This window comes from Cherax quadricarinatus, unplaced genomic scaffold, assembly GCF_038502225.1.
Source record: "Cherax quadricarinatus isolate ZL_2023a unplaced genomic scaffold, ASM3850222v1 Contig360, whole genome shotgun sequence".
Lineage (NCBI taxonomy): Eukaryota > Metazoa > Arthropoda > Malacostraca > Decapoda > Parastacidae > Cherax > Cherax quadricarinatus.
This window is the reverse complement of record NW_027195386.1, coordinates 860-28117: the sequence shown is the minus strand read 5'-3', so window position 1 is coordinate 28117 and position 27258 is coordinate 860. Positions and strand designations below refer to the sequence as shown.

General features: G+C 42.2%; 1 protein-coding gene across 2 annotated transcripts in view; it reads left to right on the top strand.

Moving 5' to 3' along the window:
* LOC128685957 (juvenile hormone esterase-like) overlaps window positions 1-24518 on the top strand; it is a 40383-nt gene extending 15865 nt beyond the window's left edge. Inside the window, exons 2-8 of one of the 2 annotated variants that reach the window (XM_070080369.1) lie at window positions 4597-4810; window positions 4992-5156; window positions 9905-10049; window positions 11453-11638; window positions 15609-15802; window positions 23328-23478; window positions 24157-24518. In XM_070080369.1, the coding sequence (XP_069936470.1) occupies window positions 4597-4810; window positions 4992-5156; window positions 9905-10049; window positions 11453-11638; window positions 15609-15802; window positions 23328-23478; window positions 24157-24503 (1402 nt within the window). In that variant the 3' untranslated portion in view covers window positions 24504-24518. Of the gene's footprint in view, window positions 1-4596; window positions 4811-4991; window positions 5157-9901; window positions 10050-11452; window positions 11639-15608; window positions 15803-23327; window positions 23479-24156 lie in introns of both variants that reach the window. The other variant, XM_070080368.1, reaches the window with a different exon arrangement.
* Window positions 24519-27258: the final 2740 nt, after the last annotated feature.

The following is a 27258-nucleotide window of genomic DNA, read 5'->3' as shown; positions in this document are numbered from 1 at the left end:
TTTCCACTTATACACCTCGATCATATCACCCCTAATTCTACGCCTTTCTAGAGAGTGCAGATTCAGGGCCCTCAGTCTATCCTCATAGAGAAGATTTCTGATACATGGGATCAACTTTATCATCCTCCTTCGTGCGTTTTCCAGAGCATTTATATCCATTCTGTAATACGGTGACCAGAACTGAGCAGCATAGTCTAAATGAGGCCTAACCAAGGATATATAGTTGAAGAATAACCTGAGGACTTCTATTATTTATACTTCTAGATATGAAGCCAAGAATTCTGTTAGCTTTATTGCAAACACTAATGCACTGTTGTCTTGGTTTTAGATTACTGCTAACCAGAACTCCTAAATCCTTTTCGCAATCAGTAGTATTAAGATCTACATTATTTAGTTTATATGTCGCATGGTTATTTTCCTGTCCAACATTTAGAACTTTGCATTTGTCTATATTAAACTGCATCTGCCACTTCTCCGACCATTGCATCAGTCTATTCAAATCATCCTGGAGTGCTCTAATGTCCTCATTAGAATAAATTGGACGGCCTATTTTGGTGTCATCAGCAAATTTGCTTATGTCGCTATTTATTTCCTAATCTATGTCGTTTATGTAAATTGTGAACAACAACGGGCCCAACACTCACCCCTGAGGAACACCACTTGTGACGCTTCCCCATTCTGATTTCTCCTCATTTATGCAAACTCTCTGCTGCCTATTCGTCAACCATGCCTCTACCCAGGAAAAAATTTCTCCTATTCCGTGTGCCGTAAGTTTCCTCAGTAGCCTCTGATGTGGAACTCTATCGAAAGCCTTATTGAAGTCCATATACACAATATCATATTCATTACCATGATCTACCTCCTCAAACACCTTGGTGAAAAATGTTAGTAAATTCGTAATACAGGAACGCCCCTTTGTAAAACCGTGTTGAGATTCATTAATCAATCTGTGCCTATCAAGATGGCTATGAATTGCTTCGGCAATTATTGATTCCATAAATTTTCCCACTATGGAGGTAAGGTTTATTGGTCTATAGTTCGAAGCCAATGACCTGTCACCTGCCTTGTAAATAGGTATTACATTTGCCATTTTCCACTTATCAGGCACTATGCCAGTTTGTAGTGATATGTTAAAAAGATAATGGTATGTTAAAAAGTTCAGGGCCTGTGGATTTGTTAGGTTTTAGCTTCTCTGTTTGTCTGAGGACCATGTCACTAGTTACTGCAATCGTGCACAGTTTATTATCGTCCTGTTCTACATAATCTATTATTTGAGGAATATCGCTAGTATTTTCCTGGGTAAAAACTGAGAGGAAGTAGGTATTGAGAATTTCACACATATCCCTATCACTGTCAGCGATCTGACCAGAGTTTCTCTTAAGTGGGCCAATCTTGTCCCTAATCTTACTTCTGTTTACCTGAAAGAACCCTTTTGGGTTAGTCTTTGAATCCCTTGCGACCTTAGCTTCATAATCCCTTTTTGCTTTTCTTATTCCTTTCTTTATTTCTCTCTTTAATTGAATATATTGATTTTTTAACTGCCCATCCCCTCTTTTGATACGCCTATATATGCCTCTCTTTTGACCAATGAGATGTTTTAATCTATTGTTCATCCATTTGGGATCATTTTTGTTAGATCTAATTTCCCTACTCGGAACAAAAGTTGTGTGGGCAGCTAGAACTATGCTCTGCACACTAACAGCACATTTCAAGGCAGGTGAAATTGCTGACCTAGAAAGTGTACAGAGAACCTTCACAGCATACATAACTGCGATAAAACACCTCAATTACTGGGAACGCTTGAAGTTCCTCAACCTGTACTCCCTAGAACGCAGGCGGGAGAGAGAAATGATTATATACACTTGGAAAATCCTAGAGGGATTAGTACCAAACTTGCACACGAAAATCACTCCCTATGAAAGCAAAAGACTCGGCAGAGGATGCAACATCCCCGCAATGAAAAGCAGGGATGCCAGTAGCACGATAAGAGACAACACAATAAGTGTCAGGGGTCCAAGACTGTTCATCTGCCTCCCGGCATACATATGGGGGATTACCAATAGACCCCTCTGGCTGTTTTCAAGGCGCTGGACAGGTACCTAGTCAGTATCAGACCAGCCGGGCTGTGGTTCGTACGTCGGGCTGCATGCAGCAAACAGTAACAGCCTGGTTGATCAAGCCCTCATCCACCATGAGGCCTGGCCACAGACCGGGCCGCTGGGGCGTTGACCGCCCAAACCTCTCTCCGGGTATACTCCAGGTATACTGGTAGTGCTTTCACAAGAACATACTCTTATTTTGAAATGGTTTCTTTTGGTGTTTTCATTTTTTTTCTGCGATACACTAGTGTGGCACCTATTTGGCAGATTGTATATATTTTGTTGCTTGTAACACGTTTTTGAGACGTTAGGATAGGTGAAGTGTTTAGTTAAGCACACAATACGTAAGTAATCGCACGCTCTTTTGACTTGTACAACTACGCACTTTTCAAATTTCTCTGCATAATATTCACACTACACATTTTATGTAAAGACTTTTCCATGCCTTAACTTTTCTCCTTGCTGTAAAACAGACAGGTGCATCACACCTCATGAGAGCATCATCACAGTGACGTACCTGAAGTATGTGGCACCCAGGGTACATCTTTCCTCAGGCACCCTCCCTCTTTCCCTCTGTATATTTTAGAATTTAACCACGTACAAGTAGATTTTTAAACCTTACTGTCACAAGTAAATTGAAAAAAAAAATGTGGGACATTAAATATTCAATGAATAGGGAATTCAGTCTCAACACTCAGCCTAGTCTTCAAGGGTAAATAGAAAAAAGTTAGTCTGCTTCGGACTTAATTTCTGCAGATTGGTCAATGGCCTCATCAGAATTCATCTCTTCATATTCATATTCATTTGAGAATAAAGTCATGTTTGTCAGTCTTGGCTGACTCATGACCGAGCGTAAATTTTTAATCAGCTTCAGTTTGGAAAAAATATCTTGATTGCACGCAAACAGAATTTAATAGATACTATCCTGGCCCTACGATGCGTCAGCCATTAGATATTGAAGCCGTTAGGAAGTGGTAAATTTAAATATATTTTAACGTTATTTAACGGTTTAGCGCTTCTTTTTTATTACCTGGAGTTTACCTGGAGAGTGTTCCGGGGGTCAACGCCCCCGCGGCCCGGTCTGTGACCAGGCCGCCTGGTGGATCAGAGCCTGATCAACCAGGCTGTTACTGCTGGCTGCACGCAATCCAACGTACGAGCCACAGCCCGGCTGGTCAGGTACCGACTTTAGGTGCTTGTCCAGTGCCAGCTTGAAGACTGCCAGGGGTCAATTGGTAATCCCCCTTATATATGCTGGGAGGCAGTTGAACAGTCTCGGGCCCCTGACACTTATTGTATGGTCTCTTAACGTGCTAGTGACACCCCTGCTTTTCATTGGGGGGATGTTGCATCGTCTGCCGAGTCTTTTGCTTTCGTTGCGAGTGATTTTCGTGTGCAAGTTCGGTACTAGTCCCTCTAGGATTTTCCAGGTGTATATAATCATGTATCTCTCCCGCCTGCGTTCCAGGGAATACAGGTTCAGGAACCTCAAGCGCTCCTAGTAATTGAGGTGTTTAATCTGTGTTATGCGCGCCGTGAAGGTTCTCTGTACATTTTCTCGGTCAGCAATTTCACCTGCCTTGAAAGGTGCTGTTAGTGTGCAGCAATATTCCAGCCTAGATAGAACAAATGACCTGAAGAGTGTCATCATGGGCTTGGCCTCCCTAGTTTTGAAGGTTCTCATTATCCATCCTGTCATTTGTCTAGCAGATGCGATTGATACAATATTATGGTCCTTGAAGGTGAGATCCTCCGACATGATCACTCCCAGGTCTTTGACATTGGTTTTTCGCTCTATTTTGTGGCCGGAATTTGTTTTGTACTCTGATGAAGATTTAATTTATAATAATAACTGGAATAAAAATTTCGGACTACACATTAAATCATCACATTTTCACATACACAACTGAATTTTACTCTCCATCGTTGATCTTTTCGTTGTTACATCTGTTCTCGTACTCCTCGAAGCCATAGTCGAGAAACCCAAGGAAAGGTATGACTGTCATGGTTTTGAGAATAAATGTGCCAAGAAAGATAGGGTGTGGGAGAAGAAATAGTGGCGCAGACAGTGGCGGTAGGTCTACCTAAAACTGCACACATCCCGGTTGAGTGATTTGTGGAATTTTAGGTAGACCTGCATGTGCTTCTGTGCAATATACCTTGTTCCTGCACTAGGAAAAACAGGTAATAACCTCCTCCCAACCTATGATAGGAAGGACAGGCTATATCTTCTCTCCCCGTCCTACACTTGAAAGGACAGAGCGTAATATTTCCTCCAATGCAAGGTTAGTTAGTTTAATATGTTTATTATGCACCCCATACCCATCCTGTAAGGATGAAGTGCCCCATCCCTCCCCCACTAGCAAAACCAGGCAATTATCCTCTACCTCAGCGCTAGCTAGTAGAGGAAGTGAACCTACCCATAAGAAGGCACTGCCTCCCGTGTATGTATTTTTGATTTGCACCTGAGCTTGCTAACATGATAATCCCTATACAGGATGCAGCATTTGGCGGTGTGTGCGCTCATGGTGATGGCGGCGGGGTGTGAATCTCTCAGGGCTGGCCGATGTGCTAGTCATGGCCCTGCGGTGGTCACCACTACTCAAGGCAAGGTGGCCGGCATAATGGAGAAGTCTACCAAGGGCAAGAGTTTTTGGTCCTACTACGGAATACCCTACGCTAAACCACCTATTGGCCAGCTCCGACTCAGGGTAATTATTTCATTTTGAAGTCCGAATATGCTTGTGTGTGTATGTATGAAGATTATATATTGGATTATATATTGGATTACACACAAATGCATTTTCATTTTTTAAGTTGATACAAATTGCCGTATTCTTGATAAATTAAACAATGTGATTTTAGTTAATACAAAAGAATGTTATGCTTCAGGACCCGCTGCCTGCAGAACCCTGGGGAGGCCTTAGGAACGGGTCTGAGGTGTCACAGCCTTGCCTTCAGGTACCCTTCTTTGTGGCTGTTGCAGGGATCAGGTTACCACCACAGCAGCTGGTGGGCACCGAGGATTGTCTCTACCTCAACGTCTTCACACCCACGGTATGTTGATGTTCTGCCACCCCTCAGTGTTTGTGGTGGGGGTATCTTCCCATCCAGGGTGTTTGTGGCCGGGGGGATGTGTTTCCCACCCACGGTATGTGTGTGAGGGTGTCTTCACTCCCACGGTATGTGTGTGAGGGTGTCTTCACTCCCATGGTATGTGTGTGAGTGTCTTCACTCCCACGGTATGTGTGTGAGAGTGTCTTCACTCCCACGGTATGTGCGTAAGGGTGTCTTCACTCCCACGGTATGTGTGTGAGGGTGTCTTCATTCCCACGGTATGTGTGTGAGGGTGTCTTCACTCCCACGGTGTGTGTGGGAGGGGGTCTTCACTCCCACGGTGTGTGTGGGAGGGGGTCTTCGCCCCCACGGTGTGTGTGGGAGGGGCGTCTCCGCTCCCACGGTGTGTGTGGGAGGGGGTCTTCGCTCCCACGGTGTGTGTGGGAGGGGTCTTCGCTCCCACGGTGTGTGTGGGAGGGGGCGTCTTCGCTCCTACGGTGTGGGAGGGGGCGTCTTCGCTCCCACGGTGTGTGTGGGAGGGGGCGTCTTCGCTCCTACGGTGTGGGAGGCGGCGTCTTCGCTCCCACGGTGTGTTTTGGAGGGGACGTCGTCTCTCCCACGGTGTGTGTGTGGGAGGGGGAGTCTTCGCTCCCACGGTGTGGAAGGGGGGTCGTCTCTCCCACGGTGTGTGTGTGGGAGGGTGCGTCTTCGCTCCCACGGTGTGTGTGTGGGAGGGGGCGTCTTCGCTCCCACGGTGTGGAAGGGGGCGTCTTCGCTCCCATGATGTGTGTGAGAGGGGGCGTCTTCGCTCCCATGATGTGTGTGAGAGGGGGCGTCTTCGCTCTCACGGTGTGGGAGGGGGCGTCTTCGCTCCCACGGTTTGTGTGGTAGGGGGCGTCGTCTCTCCCACGGTGTGTGTGTGGGAGGGGGAGTTCTTCGCTCCTACAGTGTGGGAGGGGGCGTCTTCGCTCCCACGGTGTGGAAGGGGGCGTCTTCGCTCCCATGATGTGTGTGAGAGGGGGCGTCTTCGCTCCCACGGTGTGGGAGGGGGCGTCTTCGCTCCCACGGTTTGTGTGGTAGGTGGCGTCTTCGCTTCCACTGTGTGTGTGTGTGTGTGTGTGTGTGCGCGAGGGGCCGTCTTCGCTCCCACGGTGTGTGAGAGGGGGCGTCTTCGCTCCCACGGTGTGTGCGTGTGTGAGGGGGCGTCTTCGCCCCCACGGTGTGTGTGAAAGGGGGATTCTTCGCTCCCACGGTGTGTGGGAGGGGGCGTCTTCGTAGGGATGAGTACCGTGCTATGCGAGAAGAGGAGTGTGACCAGCTGTACCTGGAACTCGTTACCTTTGTGACTTGGCCATGATTGTGACCAGATGTAGTTCATTACCTTTGTAACTTGTTCAGCTATCAAAACTTTGGAGTCCAGTCCCTGGACCTATTATGTACCTCTGTAATCTTTTGACTACTGCCCACAGAATGGGAATGGGGTGCATAATAGACATTGAAGTAACTAATCATGTTTGATCCAGTGAAAGGCAGGGTAGCTTTGTTGAAGACCCTTCACCTGCATCACTTCATCCCTTCTGAATTGGACACTTCAGGGGGTCAGGCACTAAGGTTTAGAGATTTTAAAATTGAAGTTAAAAAATTATGGAAATTAAGTTTTTCTTACCAAAAAAATAGGGCAAAATTCTGGCAACATGTTGATTTAATCAGCTTGTTTCTGTCATATTTCTAAGTATGTTTTTTTTTCAAAAATGCACTTTTTATGTTTTTGCTCTCATCAAGAGGACATGTTGGCAATTAGTGTTTTTATTGTTTTTTTTTTGCTCCAGAAATTACTATTATTTCATTCTGAATTACTGATTATTTCATTCTAAACAAGTTCTGTGACGACTAAAGTGAAGAGCACAGAGTTGTTGCTATTCAGTTGCCTCTGGGTTATCAACAATGACAGGGGTTTGCAACACGCTCACTCTGGGTTATCAACAGTGACAGGGGTTTGCAACACGCTCGCTCTGGGTTATCAACAATGACAGGGGTTTGCAACACGCTCACTCTGGGTTATCAACAGTGACAGGGGTTTGCAACACGCTCACTCTGGGTTATCAACAGTGACAGGGGTTTGCAACACGCTCACTCTGGGTTATCAACAATGACAGGGGTTTGCAACACGCTCACTCTGGGTTATCAACAGTGACAGGGGTTTGCAACACGCTCACTCTGGGTTATCAACAATGACAGGGGTTTGCAACACGCTCACTCTGGGTTATCAACAGTGACAGGGGTTTGCAACACGCTCACTCTGGGTTATCAACAATGACAGGGGTTTGCAACACGCTCACTCTGGGTTATCAACAGTGACAGGGGTTTGCAACACGCTCACTCTGGGTTATCAACAGTGACAGGGGTTTGCAACACGCTCACTCTGGGTTATCAACAATGACAGGGGTTTGCAACACGCTCACTCTGGGTTATCAACAGTGACAGGGGTTTGCAACACGCTCACTCTGGGTTATCAACAGTGACAGGGGTTTGCAACACGCTCACTCTGGGTTATCAACAGTGACAGGGGTTTGCAACACGCTCACTCTGGGTTATCAACAGTGACAGGGGTTTGCAACACGCTCACTCTGGGTTATCAACAGTGACAGGGGTTTGCAACACGCTCACTCTGGGTTATCAACAGTGACAGGGGTTTGCAACACGCTCACTCTGGGTTATCAACAATGATAGGGGTTTGCAACACGCTCACTCTGGGTTATCAACAATGATAGGGGTTTGCAACACGCTCACTCTGGGTTACCAACAATGATAGGGGTTTGCAACACGCTCACTCTGGGTTATCAACAATGATAGGGGTTTGCAACACGCTCACTCTGGGTTATCAACAATGATAGGGGTTTGCAACACCCTCACTCTGGGTTATCAACAATGATAGGGGTTTGCAACACGCTCACTCTGGGTTATCAACAATGATAGGGGTTTGCAACACGCTCACTCTGGGTTATCAACAGTGACAGGGGTTTGCAACACGCTCACTCTGGGTTATCAACAGTGACAGGGGTTTGCAACACGCTCACTCTGGGTTATCAACAGTGACAGGGGTTTGCAACACGCTCACTCTGGGTTATCAACAATGATAGGGGTTTGCAACACGCTCACTCTGGGTTATCAACAATGATAGGGGTTTGCAACACGCTCACTCTGGGTTACCAACAATGATAGGGGTTTGCAACACGCTCACTCTGGGTTATCAACAATGATAGGGGTTTGCAACACGCTCACTCTGGGTTATCAACAATGATAGGGGTTTGCAACACCCTCACTCTGGGTTATCAACAATGATAGGGGTTTGCAACACCCTCACTCTGGGTTATCAACAATGATAGGGGTTTGCAACACGCTCACTCTGGGTTATCAACAATGATAGGGGTTTGCAACACGCTCACTCTGGGTTATCAACAATGATAGGGGTTTGCAACACGCTCACTCTGGGTTATCAACAATGACAGGGGTTTGCAACACGCTCACTCTGGGTTATCAACATAGATAGGGGTTTGCAACACGCTCACTCTGGGTTATCAACAATGATAGGGGTTTGCAACACGCTCACTCTGGGTTATCAACAATGACAGGGGTTTGCAACACGCTCACTCTGGGTTATCAACAATGATAGGGGTTTGCAACACGCTCACTCTGGGTTATCAACAATGATAGGGGTTTGCAACACGCTCACTCTGGGTTATCAACAATGACAGGGGTTTGCAACACGCTCACTCTGGGTTATCAACAATGATAGGGGTTTGCAACACGCTCACTCTGGGTTATCAACAATGATAGGGGTTTGCAACACGCTCACTCTGGGTTATCAACAATGATAGGGGTTTGCAACACGCTCACTCTGGGTTATCAACAATGACAGGGGTTTGCAACACGCTCACTCTTGGTTATCAACAATGATAGGGGTTTGCAACACGCTCAAATTTGGTGTTTCATCTCCATAGAGTTTTATAGAAACAAAAACTTGAATAACTCAGGAATAAGTTATTGACATTTGTTTCCCTTATTTTCAAAGAGTAATAATAGGAGTGTCATGATTTTTTTTAGACAATATTGATGAATGATGGTTCTGTTTAGAATCCAAAGTTGTTTTGCAATATGTTTTACCATTTTGTTTTTATTGACTCTTATTCTCACAAAAAATGCCACCCCCCAAAAGAAAAAAAACACATATTTCAAAAAATTTTATAATTCAATCTATTGACATTTCTGACAAGAAAGTTTGGAGTCTACATAATCTATCTTTCATCTGATGTTGACTAGAACATTGTTCAACTTATCAATTTTGTAAATAAGGGAGGGATTTATGAGAAATACAATTTTGCAATATCTTGCAACTTTGCAACAAGAAGTCCATGCAAACATGTGTATAGGATGCTAACTCCTCCTTAACAACAGCATAAAGTTACACTTGAAATTGGACTTCAATTTTAAAATCTCTAAACCTTAGCGCCTGAGTTCCTTCAGTAGTTCTTCACTCCTGGTTTTGTTTGAAGGCAAAGGGCGCTGTATGACTATTGTGGGTTTAGCGTTTAGTTTGGATTGTAATTGTTGAAAAAATTATCTGAACTTGCTCCTAACCAGGGAAGTCACTTAAAAAGTGCATATAATTTACATTATTTATTAAAGCGCTCTTTAAGTAAAAGCGGAGCCCTCACGTTAATAATGATGTTGGGTTCACTTTGTAGCAGTTGACGTCGATTAAGGAGTTGCCGGTTATGGTGTTTATACCTGGAGGCGGCTTCTTCGCTGGAGGCAATTTGGAGTACCTACCACACGTCCTCCTCAACCATGACATTATTCTGGTCGTCCTCCAGTACAGGCTTGGGATCTTGGGTAAGTACCGTATCGGTGTTTTAAATCTGTACTCTTGCACTAAAGTAAATGCCGAGTGTCTTTAGGTATACATTAAATAAAAATGCTCCATATCACTTCTTTTCTTTTTATCTAGTACTTAGACCTGAACATCAGGACCTGGTTTCTTTATTATGTGCCTCTTATACCTACGCGGATTGACTGTAAAGACGGGGTGTAACGTCCAGAGATTCATGGCGTTAAACTGAGGGTGTACCATTCTCCCTACGTAAGTGATCAGGATACTTTTCCCCTTTTGTCAGTTTTCTGTGATAGTTAATGACTTCAACGAACCGAGAAAATTATCCCCTTATTCTATAACAACTGTGCCTCAGTGCACACGATTGGAATGGTGCAGAGTTTGGTAAGATGACAATGCAGTTAAATATTAGCTTTGAAGATTTGAGGCTAATCAAAGGAGGCATTCACAAATCATAAGGAAACTTTAAGCTCGAAGCTTAATGTGCTTACAAGGGATTGAAGTTCACAGGATACGATATTCAGAAATTATCGCATGAAAAGCCGTATTTCATTTTTATTTTCGTATTCCAAAATAAAGCAATTTGGACCTGTAGAGGCTAAAGTCATTCCAAACTTTTCTCTGATTAAAATTGACGGCCTTTTAAAGAAAGTCGATACAAAGTTTTATATAAAGTTTAAGAGTGCATAACATAATTTTTTTATCAATTGTCTGGAAAGCACGGATTATATAGGCACATAAAGGAAAATTAGTTCATTTAATCTAGGATAAGCAGAAACTCAATGTCTCTTCTGATCAGAAATAAGTCATTCTCCAGTTATTTTACAGAAACCAATATGATTAATAGAATTGGCATATGAGTTACACAGTCTAACATCAAGAGATTGTGTCCTTTTGAGAAACACACATTAGCACTGACAGTTTAAAGCTGACCGGAACACAAGTCGGTACTAAAAGTTTGAAGCTGGAGAGAAGATGCATTTTCTAGTTATTTTCTAGTAATTTGTGCCTTCACAACCTAAACCCATGAAATGTTCCATTAGTTTCATACGATGCATCAACCATTGAGGATTGATACCGTTCACAGTTGTTTTATTTTAATTAGATAAATCCGCTAAACCCATTAATAAAAAATTCGTTTCCTAAACCTGCGCGAAATTATTAGGTTAAAAAAGATAAATTTTCTGCCCATTTTATTAATTAGTTCAGCATTGGAAATTTGTTACTATATTACTAGAGTAGTTACACAATATTGTTTTAGTGCACATTATCCTTGTCTAGAAGGACGTGGTTTTTCTTTCCTTTCGCTCATGCACGTGCAAATTATTAAACTTAAGATTTGTTACTGCAAGCCAAGGAACTTTAAGTTACTATTCTTAATTCTCAAAATATTTTTATTACATAGGATTCTTGTCGACGGAGGATTATATTGTTCCTGGAAACTTGGGACTGAAGGATCAGACATTGGCGCTCCAATGGGTACAGAACAATATTCACAGCTTCGGTGGAGATCCTAATTCTGTTACTATCTTTGGCGAGAGTGCTGGAGGGGCTTCGGTGCATTACCACATCCTGAGTCCAAAATCACGAGGTTAGTGAGGCCGAGCAGGTGGGGTGCAGTGTGTTGTTGTTGCAAGCAAGCTAGAAGGCATGTGGATTTTAGGGGCGATTCCTGAGCAATTAGTTAAAATTTTATAAATTTAAAACTGTGGCTGGAACACGTGTTAATTAATTTACCCACTCACACATCGGAAAATAACACACTTTTGTCCATCTTGGGCCGTATAGTCACTTGGGAGAGAGGTGAGACAGCCAGTTGAAGAGGTTGAGACAGTTAGCGTAAATATGAGGAACATTATGTACGAGAAGATTCAATAAGACTACATCTGTGAAAGCTGGAGGAGGATAATTTGGCTCGTGGGATGGCATTATTAATATCTAAAGGCAAGTACGTTTGTGTCTAAGTTGTGCAATACTGTATGATCAATAAAGGTGCAGCCCCTTTTCTAATAGAAAGTTTGTGGCCTCGTTGGAAAAGTGGGGCTAAGAGTTCATCTAGTATGAGGATAAGAAGAGTTAATTTAGTATAAACAGGGCGAGACTGTACGTGAGGACACGTTAGAAGAACATGTGGACACGTGTGAAGGACTTTAACAGATTGTTCATGGAATGAGAAGTAATGAATGTTTGACACTGTTAATAAATGGACGATAATCCTAAAGAAATAAAGCTAGCTTCGTTTTATTACACAAATAACCCGCACTTAAGAGGGATAGTAATGACATTTCGGTCCGACTTGGACCACTGACAAGTCACACAGAAGGGGTAAGGGAAGGAGGCCGGAATATAAACTAGGAATTACGGGGGATGGGGGAGGTAATGGTAGTGGAAGTAGAGGTGGAGCAGTATAGAAAGTGGAAGTAGTGGTAAAATTAGTGCAGCAGTGATAGAGGTAGAAATAGAGGTAGCATGTTCACAAATGCACAACACGACTACAAACAAATCTTTCCTTAAATTTCATAGCCTTTCCTGATATATATATATATATATATATATATATACATGTGTCGTGCCGAATACATAAAACTGGTCAATTAGCAAGAACTCGTTTAAAATTAAGTCCTTTCTAAAATTTTCTCTTATAAGTTTTAAGATATATATTTTTGGTTTATCTTCAAATTCAAATTCAAATTCAAAGTTTATTCTCTATAAGGATTACAATGCTGAGTTTACAGAAATTTGGTTATTGTTTGGTTTACATGTAGTAAAATTGAGATTACAGAGTGTACCACTAGAACGCTTAGCATGGCTAGGCATTTCGGGCATACTTAGTTTTATTCTTAAATGTAAAATATTACAAATTGAGGTAAGTTGGTATTATGGCTAAGTGACTAAATACTATTTTGTGAGTTTAGCAATGTGAATGCTTTTATTTTGGCACAGTATATAGTTTCAGTATTGGAGTATCACAGGATTCATTATTTTAAGACTGAGATTAATATTTCTGTTTATGGTCAAATGAGTGAGCGAGTGTAAGTGTGAACCACCAGGTGGTATTTGTGTAGTTAGTTGACGGGGTGTATCAGGGAGATAAGATGTTTTCTAATGGTAGTTTTGAAGGTGATGAATGTGTCTGCAGTTCTAGAGTTCTCAGGTAGGGTATTCCAGATTTTAGGGCCTTTGACATACATTGAATTTTTGTAAAGGTTTAGTCGGACACGGGGAATGTCGTAGAGATGTTTGTTTCTGGTGTTATGCCTGTGGGTTCTGTCACAACTATCAAGAAAGCGTTTTAGGTCAAGGTTGATATTAGAGTTTAAGGCCCTGTAGATATAGATTGCACAGTAGTAAGTGTGGATGTACTGAACTGGGAGTAAGTTTAGATCTTTGAAGAGTGGGGGGGTGTGCTGCCAGGGATGGGATTTAGTGATTATTCTTACTGCAGCTTTTTGTTGGGTTATTATTGGCTTTAGGTGTGTTGCTGCAGTTGATCCCCAAGCACAAATAGCATAGGTGAGGTATGGATAAATAAGTGAGTGGTATAGTGTGAGAAGGGCATTTTGCGGCACGTAGTATCGTACCAAAAGAGCCTTAGAAAACTAATCTAACCTTATAAGAAGCACAATTTAATATAGCTTAATCCAACTAAATATATTTTAGACAAGTTTACAGTAATTTAATAATAAACACAATGAAACATACTTTTTCGTCAGGTTCAGAATGATTTTTGCAAAATTATTGCATACACAAATATTCGCTTGCCTTATTCGGCAAGAAGAGCGTTGCTATTTAAGCCCAAATCGCAAGTTTTACCTATTCGGCACGAGAGACACACACACGAAGCACTCAACTCCAGACCAGTGTCACTGACATGTATAGTATGCAAAGTCATGGAGAAGATTATCAGGAGGAAAGTACGTAGTGGTGCTCCTAGAACGGAACAAGCTTATAAACGACAACCAGCACGGATTCAGGGAAGAAAAATCCTGTCACAAACCTACTGCAATTTTATGACAAGGTAACGGAAGAAAGGCACGAGAGAGAGGGGTGGATAGATTGCATTTTCTTGGACTGCAAAATGGCCTTCCACACAGTTCCTCACAAGAGATTAGTACAAAAGCTAGATGATCAGGCACACGTAACAGGAAGGGCACTGCAATGGATCAGAGAGGGAGGCAACAACGAGTCATGGTACGTGATGAGATGTCAGAGTGGGCGCCTGTGACGAGCGGGGTTCCCCAGGGGTCAGTCCTAGGACCAATGCTATTTTTGGTATTTGTGAATGACAGGACGGAAGGGATACACTCAGTGTCCGTTTGCAGATGATGTGACGTTAATGAGGAGAATTAAATCTGATAAGGATCAGGCAGGACTACAGAGACTTGGACAGGCTGGAAGCCTGGTCCAGCAACTGATTCCTCGAATTTAACCCCGCCAGATGCAAAGTAATGAAAATCGGGGAAGGGCACAGAAGACCGCAGACAGAGTGGCCAAAAACTGCAAACCTCACTCAAAGAAAAGGATCTTGGGGTGAGTACAATTCCGAGCACATCTGAGGCGCACATCCACCAGATAACTGCTGCAGCATATGGGCGCCTGGCAAACCTGAGAACAGCGTTCCGATACGTCAGTAAGGAATCGTTCAAGACTCTGTACACCGTGTACGTCAGGCCCATACTGGAATATACAGCACCAGTTTGGAACCCACACCTGGTCCAGCACGTCAAAAAATTGGAGAAAGTGCAAAGGTTTGCAACAAGACTAGTTCCTGAGCTAAGGGGAATGTCCTACGAAGAAAGGTTAAGGAAAATAGGCCTCATGACACTCGAGGACAGGAGGGTTACGGGACACTTAACGACATACAAAATATTACGAGGAATTGACAAGGTGGACAGACAAGATGTTCCAGAGAGGGACCACAGAAACAAAGGGTCACTATTGGAAGCTGAAGACTCAGATGAGTCAAAGGGATATTAGGAAATATTTCTTTAATCAAAGTTGTGAGGAAGTGGAATAGTCTGACAAGTGTCGTAGTGGAGGCAGGAACCATACATAGTTTAAGACGAGGTTTTATGAAGTTCATGGAGCAGGAAGAAAGAGGACCTAGTAGTGATCAGTGAAGAGGCTGGGCCAGGAGCTTTGAATCGACCCCTGCAACCACACACGCACACACCGCAGCTTTTTTTTCCCCCCTATGTCGTAGTTTTTATAATTACCGGGGTGCCTGTAGAGGCCATATCTTTTTTAAGCCTTTTGACTGACAATTTGATTTTTAACTGGTGCTGATTTTAATTTTTAACTTGGTGTGATTGTATTTATATGCTGTGGATTTTATTCATGCCAGTAGTTTATCCTTATTTTTATCTTGGTTGTTATTTTGTGTTAGCGCTCTTCAAAGCTCAATTTCCTTCATTCAGTTCAACACCACATCTTTCTCTCTAAGTCCAATGTTTCCCTCATCCTAAAGCAGTGATGAGTACCCCACATGCAATCCGAATTTTCATGCTTTTTTTTTTATTTGTTATCCAACCATTTAAATACGTCGTCATACTCGTCTGTAGGTCTGTTCAGCCGTGCAATCTTGCAATCCGGATCAGCCTTGGCGACGTTCGCCTTAGGGAGACGTCACCGGGAGATCGCTGAGCAGGTTGGATCGTCCCTGGGATGTGACACAAGCCTGGGAAGCACGCATCTCCTTGCCTGTCTACAGACAATCGACGCACATGAACTGTCAGCAACTCTCCAAGATTTCCTTGTGAGTTATTAAACATTTTCACAGTACAGTATTTTTGTATCTTTCACTTGGTACTTGGTTTGAATATTGATTCAAGCTTTGCCATACAGCCTTTCCTGAACCTACATATTCAACCAGTCTTCCAGATTAATTTTTTTTCCTAATGCATCTGCTTACGAAAAATTTTGAATGTTCAAAGTCAACAACGAAAGAAAAATTCAGGTTGTGTTAAGACTAACTTATACTGAACCGCCAATAACCCGTAGCTCGATCACTAGCGTACTCAGCTCACACACTGAGGTCCGGAGCTCGAATCTCCGATACGGCTGGAAAACATTAGGGACATGTTTCCATAAGACATCTCTGTCCATGTTCACTCATCAGTATAAAATGAGTACCTTTGTGTTAGTCGACTGGTGTGGGTCGCATCCTGGGATAAAGCTGACTTAATTTGCCCGAAATGCTCAGCATAACAAGCGGCTTTCTATATAGTAGTATGTCATTGATGTCAGCTAGGACTGTATACCTTGTACATGTACTTGTAGAAATATATTTTTTTTATATTATTATTAAGCTACATTAACGAGTTGGGCGAAATGCGACCTGTTTCACAGGAAACAAGACGCCAGTCATGTAGTGTGCTACAGCAGACCGCTGTTTTGCACTGTTATTGGTTAATGACTAGAACTGGTGAAGATATAGAATGCTTGAAAACTTTTGTTTTCATCCTTCTATGAAACTTGGAAAATACATCTAAGAGATGCATTATACAGTAAACATCTAAAAATTGAAGTTTACTGTACTGTAGTGGGTTTAATTTTTTTTTTTCTTAAAAAAAATAAGTCTTGTACACATTAAAGTTTCCAGGTTGATGCAGGAGTAATTTTTTTTTACACTCGTATCACTTAAAATTCTTTTTTAACTGTGAATGACACTAATGAACCAAATTCACATAATAATGTCCCAGAATTAATCCTGCATCTTTCATGTTAACCTTTTCTAGTACGTGGAAACTGCACAACTTTGAGAAATATGTTTCACTAATCTGCCTTGAATCTCGTAGGTCCAAACTTTCTCTCGGGTCATGAATTTTCACCTGCAGACACACGTTCACTGAGCGTCATTTTGATCATCAAACCTCGGTCATGCACAAAAAAAAACAATACTCAAATACAGCTGACACAGATGGCTTATAATTTGAACAAAAATAAATTACATGGGGGCATCTGTGTTAAGGGGGAAAATTTTTCTACGACTAGTTGGCTGCAACATAGATTTAAAAGCAAATAAATTATATATTTTTTGTCATATTCGTTAACTTAAGACAGCAAAGTTAGTTATAAGTGCTGAATAAAGCGCAGTGGGTCAGTCTTGTTTAAACCGCGTCTGGGTTTTATGATCAAAATGACAGTTAACACGTGTCTTACACATGAATTTCCATAACCTGAGATGACAGTTTGGGCCATGAAATTCTAGGCAGACTCTTGAAACAATTAAGTATTTATAAGAGAAATGAAGTTTCCATCCTTGTATTGGGAAATTAACATGAGATTCGAATGAATATTATTTTGTAACAGGACTAATTCTGAGACACTGTGATGTAGATTATGACTGCCGTTCACAGTTAAGACTGTAATAGGAAGGCAGTTTCTTACGCGTTGCAATTTGTTTTTGTCGAATTAAAATAATAGGCTAGGGTGATCTAAATTAAGGTGTTTAACAAAGAAATAACAGACGGCATATGACAGGCAGTGCTGGGAATATTAATCAATTTGGAATACGTTGATATTCCCACACACGGTGTTAAATCTGGAAAAGGGGCTAAATAATGTGTATTGTGGAAACTTTAGGTACTGCGCTCGGGCAATCGCTGCTGAATGATTCACAGGTACGACCCACAAGGGGTGAGCGGGGCAGTGGGTACAGACGAAGAATAGCTCAGGAGAAAAACGTCTCGAGCCGTAGAAAGAACATAAGGACATAAGAACATAAGAGCCGGGGCTAAACCCAGCCGCAGAGTATTGTAAGGCAGATATGGACGACAGTACAAAAAACAAGACACTTGCTGAGCGTACTGACTGTAGTCTTGAGTATATCTTGATAATGTAGAGGATGGTAGGCAGGCAAATTTACGGCAGTTTACCAGTAAAAGAGCCATTTCTGATTTTTTTTTTTGTTGATTTCTAGATGTGAATGAGTTTAACTTTGTTATTGAAGTCTTTTAACTGTTTCAGTGGAATGAAGTCGTTCTTGAGTTGTACATAGGTCTTCAGGGATGTAGGTAAACTTAACAGTTCCTTTTTGAAGTCGGGAATACAGTTCTTTGCAATACACTGTATCACTGTATGGTTTAGTTGTGCAAAAAATTATATCTTGTCAACTCCTTCCGTTTGGGTAGGGAGGAAATTTTTTCATCTTCTCCTTCCATGTCTTCTTTTTTGTCCTGTTTCTCGGGTAGTTGTGTGTCTTTAGTAGGTTGGTAGACTTAAGACGGTTATAAATAACAAAAAGGCACAATACCGTGACTGGAACGATACACAAATAACCCGCACATAAAAGAGAGAAGCTTACGACGACGTTTCGGTCCGACTGGGACCATTCACAAAGTCACACTAACAGCGGTGGAGGAGGACGGCTATATATAGGCATGAAGAGGTGGAGGTAGTAGTAGTAGTAGTAGTACAAGAATTGTATATAATACCGACAGGATGAAATTAAGACACATGCACAACACCCGGGCATCCCCATCGTAGACGTTTCGCCATCCAGCCAGCCACTGGATGGCGAAACGTCCACAACAAAGACAACCAGACGCCGCACATGTCTTAATTTCATCAGTAGTTGTAGTAGAAGAAGAAGAGGTAGTAGTAGTGGTAGTGGTAGAAGTGGGAAATAAGGATGACGAGCCAGTCAAATACAAAGGAAGGGGAGCACTGCAAGAGAGCTAGATGCCCACAGAGGGAGAGCAAGCGCACAGAGGTGCGTGAAAGGGGAAGTGGTGAAATAAAATAAATGAAAAAGGAACAGAAACACGAGACAGGAGAGAGAAAGACAACCCAGAGGAGAAAAGGAGAGAGGAAAGGGGAAGAGAAAAAAGAAAAAGAAAAAGAAAAAATGAGGATTCAGGTTAAGTCACGGGTGTTCTTAAGTTTGGAGCATTTTACAATGTAGTGGGAGAGGAAGGCATCTACAGAGACGAAGCCAGGGCTAAGGTTCATACAAGGAAAGTTGTGTATTAGAGAGGATTCAACTAGACGGCGGCTGTTCGAGTTGGAAGTAGGGAAGACAGTTTTAGCAGAAGACCAGTCAATAGGATGGCTATGATCTCTGACGTGACAGAAAAGAGCATTGTTAGTGTCGGCAAGCCTAACAATATTTTTGTGCTCCCTAAGTCTGTCAGAAAGAGATCGACCAGTTCTCCGAAGTATTGAAGAGGACAGGAGGAGCAAGAAATAGAGTAGACACCAAGAACATCTGTAGAGGGAGGAGAGGTATGAACGAGATTAGTGCGAAGAGTGTTAGTCTGGCGGAAGGTAAGCTTGATGTCTAAGGGACGGAGAGAATTGTTGAGATTAGAAAGACCGGAAATGTAGGGAAGGCAGAGGATAGAAGAGTTCCCATGAGTAGAGAGTTTGGGAGAGAAGAAATTGCATTTAGCACGTGAGAGGGCAGAGTCTATAAAATGGGAAGGGTAGCCAAGACGGGAGAACGAATTGTGAAGAGTGGAAATTTCTGCTGGAAGGAACTGAGGATCACAGATGCGGAGGGCACGGAGAAAGAGGGAGATAAGAACACTTTTCTTGACAGGGGAAACATGATAGGAAAAGTAGTGAATGTACATGCCACTGTGCATAGGTTTACGGTAAACGGAAAAGGAAAAACCTGCATCTGAGCGGTGGACATGGACATCAAGGAAAGGAAGTAAGGAATTAGATTCCCATTCAGCTTTAAACTTAATGGAAGGGGCAAGATTATTAAGAGCTTCAAGAAAAGGTTGGAAGAGACTGGAGTCATGAGGCCACAGAGCAAAGATGGTCAGAAGCAGTGGTGCTGGAAGTCGTTTGTGTCATGTCACTGGTGAGATTTGTAGGAGTCTTGTCATTGATTGAGATTGTCTTGAGCAAGAGCAGTTGTCATGTTCTGGAAGAAAGTCTCCAGGTGCAGTGAAGTTGATTTGTGGAATAATCTTAAGTATATGAGTTGAAGGTGGAGAATCAGGTAAGATAAATTTTGGCATGCTCTCGGGTCTGAAGAGTTCATTGATAGTTGTGTTGAAGGATCCAAGTTGTGCTACATTTTGCACGTGAACAAACATCATGCAATAGTAAATTTCTGTAGGAACTCGGTCAGGTAGTGGAGAAAAAGTAAGTTGCTGGTGGAGGACGTCGGTTGAGTAGCTTTAAGAATTTTGGCGGTGTCAGCTTGCAGTTTTGTGAGGGCAGCATACGTTGGAGATTTGGTAGATTTTTTCTCTTGGTTTTTCTTGGTAATTTCTTTCCTCATGGGGCACTTAGCAGCAAGAGTGCGATGTTCACTCTTACAGTTCAGGCATTTTGGAGGAGGTGATGGTGGTGCAAACCTTGAAATCCATGCCCTTCGCAGCCACGGGTCGAACAGAATTTTGTATCCTTGATAGGACAGTCCTTGAAAAAATGTAGGTAGGAGTAGCAGCTCCAACAGGGCGTAATGTGTTGAAATCACTCGGCTTCAATATGACTAGAATTTATGTAGTAGTAAGTCTGCCGTTCCATCAGCAAAAGCTTGGGCTGCCATGGTAACGTCAGTGAAAGTAATATTTAGCATTGAAGAAGCATTTGGAATTTTGGTGATGTAATCAAGTGAACCAAGAATTCTGATCTTCTATTGATGTCTTCGGTTCGTCAATACATTAGGTTGTAATAAGTTTGTCCAGTCGTTTAATGAAAACAGATCTCTTTTCCCTCAGTGCTGGAGAAGATATAACTCGGAATCACGTTCACTGAGTAGTTGTGGCGGTAATAGTGATCAGTTTTTTCGGCTTCAAAATCATGTCATGACAATGAATGCATCTTTGAGCGAGAGAATCTAACTAAATTTGACATGGAAGCTACCCCTCACAGTAGCTACAAGTACTAATTTAGAAGTCATTTACTATCCCACTACTAGGCTTAATCTTCGCAAGATTTGAAAAATACATCGTGGAAGAGCACAGATAACGACTGCAGAAAGTAAAAGTTCCCCTCCCCAACGGGGATAGTAGGGAGACTGCAGAGGTATGTCCTGCCAGAGGCGAGGTCAGCAGCGCAATGCATCGCTGCTGACGCAGGTAATGTAAAATTAGCTGTCCTACCCTCGCAAATGCTCCCTTGATTCACTTCTTCAGAAAGGTTAATCGAGATGCAGGACCAACGGTCTTGGTTTTCCCATGCACAAATTGGAAGACTTATTTGTGGTGTGGAGTCTATTCTGACTAGAAATCCCCCCCCCTCTCTCGAATGCCACATGTACAGAAAAAATAGTACCTTCAGTCAGGTGTTTTAGCACCTCTAGTACACACAGCCGTAGAGTCCCTGTATTCTGACGCTGGTGAGGGGCTCTTGATCTAGGGAATTGGATCTATACTCCAATTCCCTGAATTGAGCCTGAATACCTTCCTCCCCCCCACATGCGCTGTATAATCCTACGGGTTTAGCGCTCCCCCATGATTATAATAACATAAAAGTATACACAAGTACAGTTACATAGATTATCATACATATCAGCATATGTGTAGAGAACCTATGATAACTCAAAAAAAGTTTGCCTAGTCACCAGGCACTTTCCCTAATTAACATTAATATACACTGATGTTACTAGCTTACCCCTGGTTGGGTCTTGCCCTACTAGTAACCAGTACAGCTAAATTACCCGACGTTCTCCAAAATAATGAAGGCCGCCTATTACCGAGTTCAAAACTGGCGTAGAGGCTGGAGTATCTACTACTACAAGAACGCCTCTACTTCTTTTAACTGATCGCCAGAAGAGTATTTTGTCGACAGTGTAGGCTGATATCCACTCCATGCATGTACCTCATACTCTTCCATCTCAGACCAAAAGATCTAACAAGCTGTCTTGCGAACCTCAGCTCTCCTAAGTTGCTGGCCACTCTGTTATTGTCTAATCTCATTACCTAATATAGCGTATTAATATGTCTCAGGCTGTTTTATTAATTCTAATATTTATTTACTAAAGATTCAAGCTTTATAGATTCCTAGAGGGTATGTTAGTGTGGGAACCTGCGAGACTCCTACACTGGCAGTCACTGTTAACATATGTAACCCAAGACTCCTAGTCCCCGTCTCACAAGTGACTCTTGGAAAACACTTCCTTATGAGAATTAATCTAACTTGCAGGAAATTCATATCTGCATGCACAAACTAAAACTAACTTGATTTGGTTGTGGAAACTATGCTAAATAGAAATCCCCCGATTCTACCCAAGCAATCTAGATTTCTATGACCTCTCACTTCAAATGGTGTTAGTATCCCCAGTCTGCACCTTGAGGATCCCTGAATTCAATGGGTATTCCCAAATAAATATTTATGCAGACAGTGGGACACTAGCTTTTGGACTGATATTAAAGCGAGTTACAACGCAGTCTAACTGTGTTGGGCTTTGACCCGCATTGTAACTCAAAGCTCAAATTCTCTAAGTTCCCCAAAAACCGTTGGCCAACAAGAGAAGTGCTGAGTATCATCTTACTAAGGGGGCCTGGGAAGAGATAATCTTTTTTGATTATAATAATAATACTATAATAATAATAATAATGGGAAGAGATAAATATCCACGGTTGAAGGGAAGCCTCTTCGTTTTGGTCACCAGACAGTATTTTCAAGACACGTGGGACGGTGAGCTCAAAAGTTCGTGTTGCTGTAACCACCAGTTTTTGTCCAACAACGAATCTTCTACTGCTGTGCCTCAGTTCCCCTCAAGGAAGATTCCTTGATGCTGGTGAGGGGCTCTTGATCTAGGGAATTGGATCTGTTCTCCAGTTCCCTGAATTAAACCTGAATACCTTCCACATCCCCCCCAGGCGCTGTATAATCCTACAGGTTTAGCGCTTCCTCCTTGATTATAATAATAATGTGCCTCAGTTCAAAGATGTGGATTGCTAGTTGACATTATCTCATTACCTAATATCACCTAATATTAAGGTCTAAGGTTACAATATTAATTTAATAGTTACTAACATTTTAAAACTAATTCATTCTTAAACATTATGTCAATTAGTATAGTTTAATCTTACAATTTATCTCCATATTCGTAAACTGTGCATGTTAGTATCGTTGTTTGGGTGGGTATTAAGGGTTCCTGCGACTGCTGCATCAACTTATTTACAAATGAATCCGATCGGTGGAATTCTTGGTTTCAATAAATTTCCACATTAACATGTTTTAAAGGGTATGACATGGTTCTCATGGCATCCATGTAAACACAACACTTAAATATATACAGAACCCGACAATGGAAATTCTAGGACTCGGTAAATTTCCATATGTATAATAAAGTGATGGTTTCCCCTCCCTAGGAATGGAGCATCACGCCCCTTCCATTGGGACCACGTGTGGACGGGGACTTCATCCCGGCTCACCCAGCACTGCTGATAAGAGACCATCAATATAACCCTGTGGACATCCTTACTGGTACTACGGCTCACGAAGGCCTTCTCGTCGGTTATCGTAAGTCTATTTGTCACCCGCTTTATTTCAGTGAAGGTCATATTAGATTACATTTAGATTTTACCTCCGAAGTGACTAGTTTGTTCGCCCCATATCCTGTGGATGGTAACGGAAGAGTACGTGGACTGACCTAGGAGCTAGCCCATAAAAAGGTTAGCAAGAGTACTTCTTGATTTATATCTACATGTATATTTTGCAGGCAAATTTAGAAAATTTGCTTAATATGCAAATTTCCTAAATTTCGCATATGTTGATCTCTGTCATCGCCTTGTTAATAATACGCAATTATAAGGAATTAGGGCTGAAAATTGGAGAGCAAGACGCATGTGCAACAACTGGTTATCTTTATTGCTGACTGAAGCGTTTTGACAAAGCAGTAGGCTTTTTGTCAAATACCTCTGCGTATTTGGCTAAAAAAAAAAAAAACCTGCGTAGGCAAAACGTTTCAACCGACAATAAAATACTCAACGGTTGTACATGCCTTAATCTTTAACGTGTCGGTATTACATAAAAAAATTCTAGCTGAAAATTGGCTCTACTCTCCCGCTCCTACTTAACCCTGACAAGTTTCAAAATTTGTAATATCTTAGTATATCCAGACTAGGTTGGCAAAATTGCTTGTCAACTACTGTAGGCTGATACAATGTTGGCCTTCAGGAGTCTAATTTTGATTTTCAGCTCTCTTTGGTCAGACTAATCTTCAAGAGTCACTCCTGAAAAATTTCTCGTACGTTGGTCCTTTGAGTCTGATGTGCTGTGATGGCTCTACTGACCCTCTGACTATTACCCAAAGAGTCTATACCTATTATCTCGGAGGATTGAACTTCAGTCTTGAGACACAGAAAGACCAGATAATTCGGGTATGTATCTTTCTTTCCTTGTACTGTGCTTTGTTACGTTCGACAGTCTCGGTATGTGTAACAATATCTAGAATATTTCTCATTTGTGAAGTCATCACTGGCACATTAATTCAATGGCATAATAGGAATAATAGAAACAAATTAATTATTATACTGTATAACTAATGTTTATCCTATGATTAAGTTTCTGTATTAAAGATATTAGAGTAAAAATATCGCAGGTAAATTCTACCATTGAATGTTTCCTTAAATATAGAAGATATAGAAAATAATTTTAATAGTATATTAAAGGGTAATTGCATAATTTTTAAAAAGTATAACAATTCTAATGAAGGATTAGACCCCAGAAATTTTAGCCTTTTAACTAAAAAACAAAAAATCTCATTTTGAGATGAACATGTACATTCTGGATAACTGAATTTTCTATAAATTTAAACACTGCTTAAAGTTTATAAATTTATTGCTGTGGAGGGGGAAAAATAACCCTCCATATGCCATAAGTGTACGAGAGACAGCATATTGTAACAGTCCACCAAATGCAAAATTTGCGTGAAAAATTTAATAACTGAAAAAGTGGGCACATGGACTTTTAATTCACTAAAAATTTGGCTCTAGAATACGTCAACAAAGTAAACTCAAGGACTACCACAGTAAACTCTTCCTAAAGACACATTAACTCATTTTCATAACCAATATAAATAAATAATAGCACTATTATCCCTAGCAGACAGTACTAGAATGTATGAGTGGCGTCCACTGATGACACACCAAATCCCCACATTGATATAAACATGTCTAACACTGGTTATTTATAGGAAATTTTAAGAATTAAAAATGAAAGTTTAGATCGACTCAAGCTTAAAGAAGAAAGTTAGAGAACTGATAACAATCTCACGTTCAAGGATCACAGGTGTTCCTATCACTAACGCAAGGAAATCGATAGGCTGTGTAACAAGAACTTTCAAAATAGATGCCGGTCCAATGATTCTTTGTCACCTGTGTTCCCTAGATAGGAATATAATAATAATAATAATGATGATTAATTTTTTCTACAATTACATGTACAAAGTATACAGGCCTAGCTGACATCAATGACATTCTACATTTCGGGCAAATTAGATCAGTTTTGTCCCAGGATGCGACCCACACCAGTCTAAAACCCAGGTACCCATTTTACTGATGGGGAACATAGACAACCGGTGTAAGGAAACACGCCAGATGTTTCTACCATTGCTTGTAATCTAACCTGGAATCTCGCCGTGTGCAGTGAGCTTTAGCTACCAGGTCACGGGGCACACGCGCGAGAGCGCAGACAGAGTATAGGCTAGGTGGACAAAGACTACAGACCTCACTCAGGGAGAAAGACCTTGGGGTGACCATAACACCGAGCACATCACCGGAGGCACACATCAACCAAATAACCGCTGCAGCATACGGGCGCCTGGCAAACCTGAGAATAGCGTTCCGATACCTTAATAAGGAATCGTTCAAGACACTGTACACTGTGTATGTTAGGCCCATACTGGAGTATGCAGCACCAGTCTGGAACCCACACCTGGTCAAGCACGTCAAGAAGTTAGAGAAAGTACAAAGGTTTGCAACAAGGCTAGTCCCAGAGCTCAAGGGAATGTCGTACGAGGAAAGGTTAAGGGAAATCGGACTGACGACACTGGAGGACAGAAGGGTCAGGGGAGACATGATAACGACATACAAGATACTGCGGGGAATAGACAAGGTGGACAGAGATAGGATGTTCCAGAGAGGGGACACAGGGACAAGGGGTCACAACTGGAAGCTGAAGACTCAGACGAGTCACAGGGACGTTAGGAAGTATTTCTTCAGTCATAGAGTTGTCAGCAAGTGGAATAGCCTAGCAAGTGAAGTAGTGGAGGCAGGAACCATACATAGTTTAAGAAGAGGTATGACAAAGCTCAGGAAGCAGAGAGAGAGAGGATCCAGTAGCGATCAGTGAAGAGGCGGGGCCAGGAGCTGAGTCTCGACCCCTGCAACCACAATTAGGTGAGTACACACACACACACACACACACACACGGGGCCAGGAGCTATGAATCGACCCCTGCAACCACAACTAGGTGAGTACACCTAGTGGAGGCAGGAACCATATATGATTTTAAGACGAGGTGTGATAAAGCTCGTGGAGCAGGGAGAGAGAGGACCTAGAAGCAGTCAGTGAAGAGGTGGGGCCAGGAGCTATGACTTGACCCCTGCAACCACAAATAGGTGAGTACGTACACTCTCTCTAAAACAGACCGGTTATTACTGTTCTTTCTGCTGAACAGCGGTTTAGTGCCGATGAAGGTAGCGTAGGTAGCAATGATACGGCCGTGGACTAGTTTGGCTTTAATTGGATAGGAGTGAGTACACAACGGGCAGTGTGAGGGAGTGACCGCAAGCCAGTCCGTGGAGGGGGAGCACTTGTGCCTATCAGGTCTGTCGGCCTAGGAGTGAGACCGAATGGGCTCAGCCTCTGACTGACCTGGGTGAGCCTACAGAGGGCAGCACTTAAATGCGCGAAATATGAACTAGTCAGAACAGACGGCTAGGCTGTGTGTTCTGACAGTACAGGCTATCTACAGACCTTTACAAGACTGACTGAATCGCAAGTCTTGAATTATACTCTGGAACGTAGGGGAAAAAAGGGGGGGGAGAGATATAGACGATGTAATATATATATATATATATATATATATATATATATATATATATATATATATATATATATATATATATATATATATATATATATATATATGCATGCAAACAATCGCAGACGGGCGATCTTAACTACGCAAGACAAGCCATGGGGCTGTGGAAATCTTTACCTTAAGTACTTTCACACTTCTCAGTGCGTCATCAGGAGCTATGCAATGTTACAAGATAGCACTAAAGCAGGGAGAGAG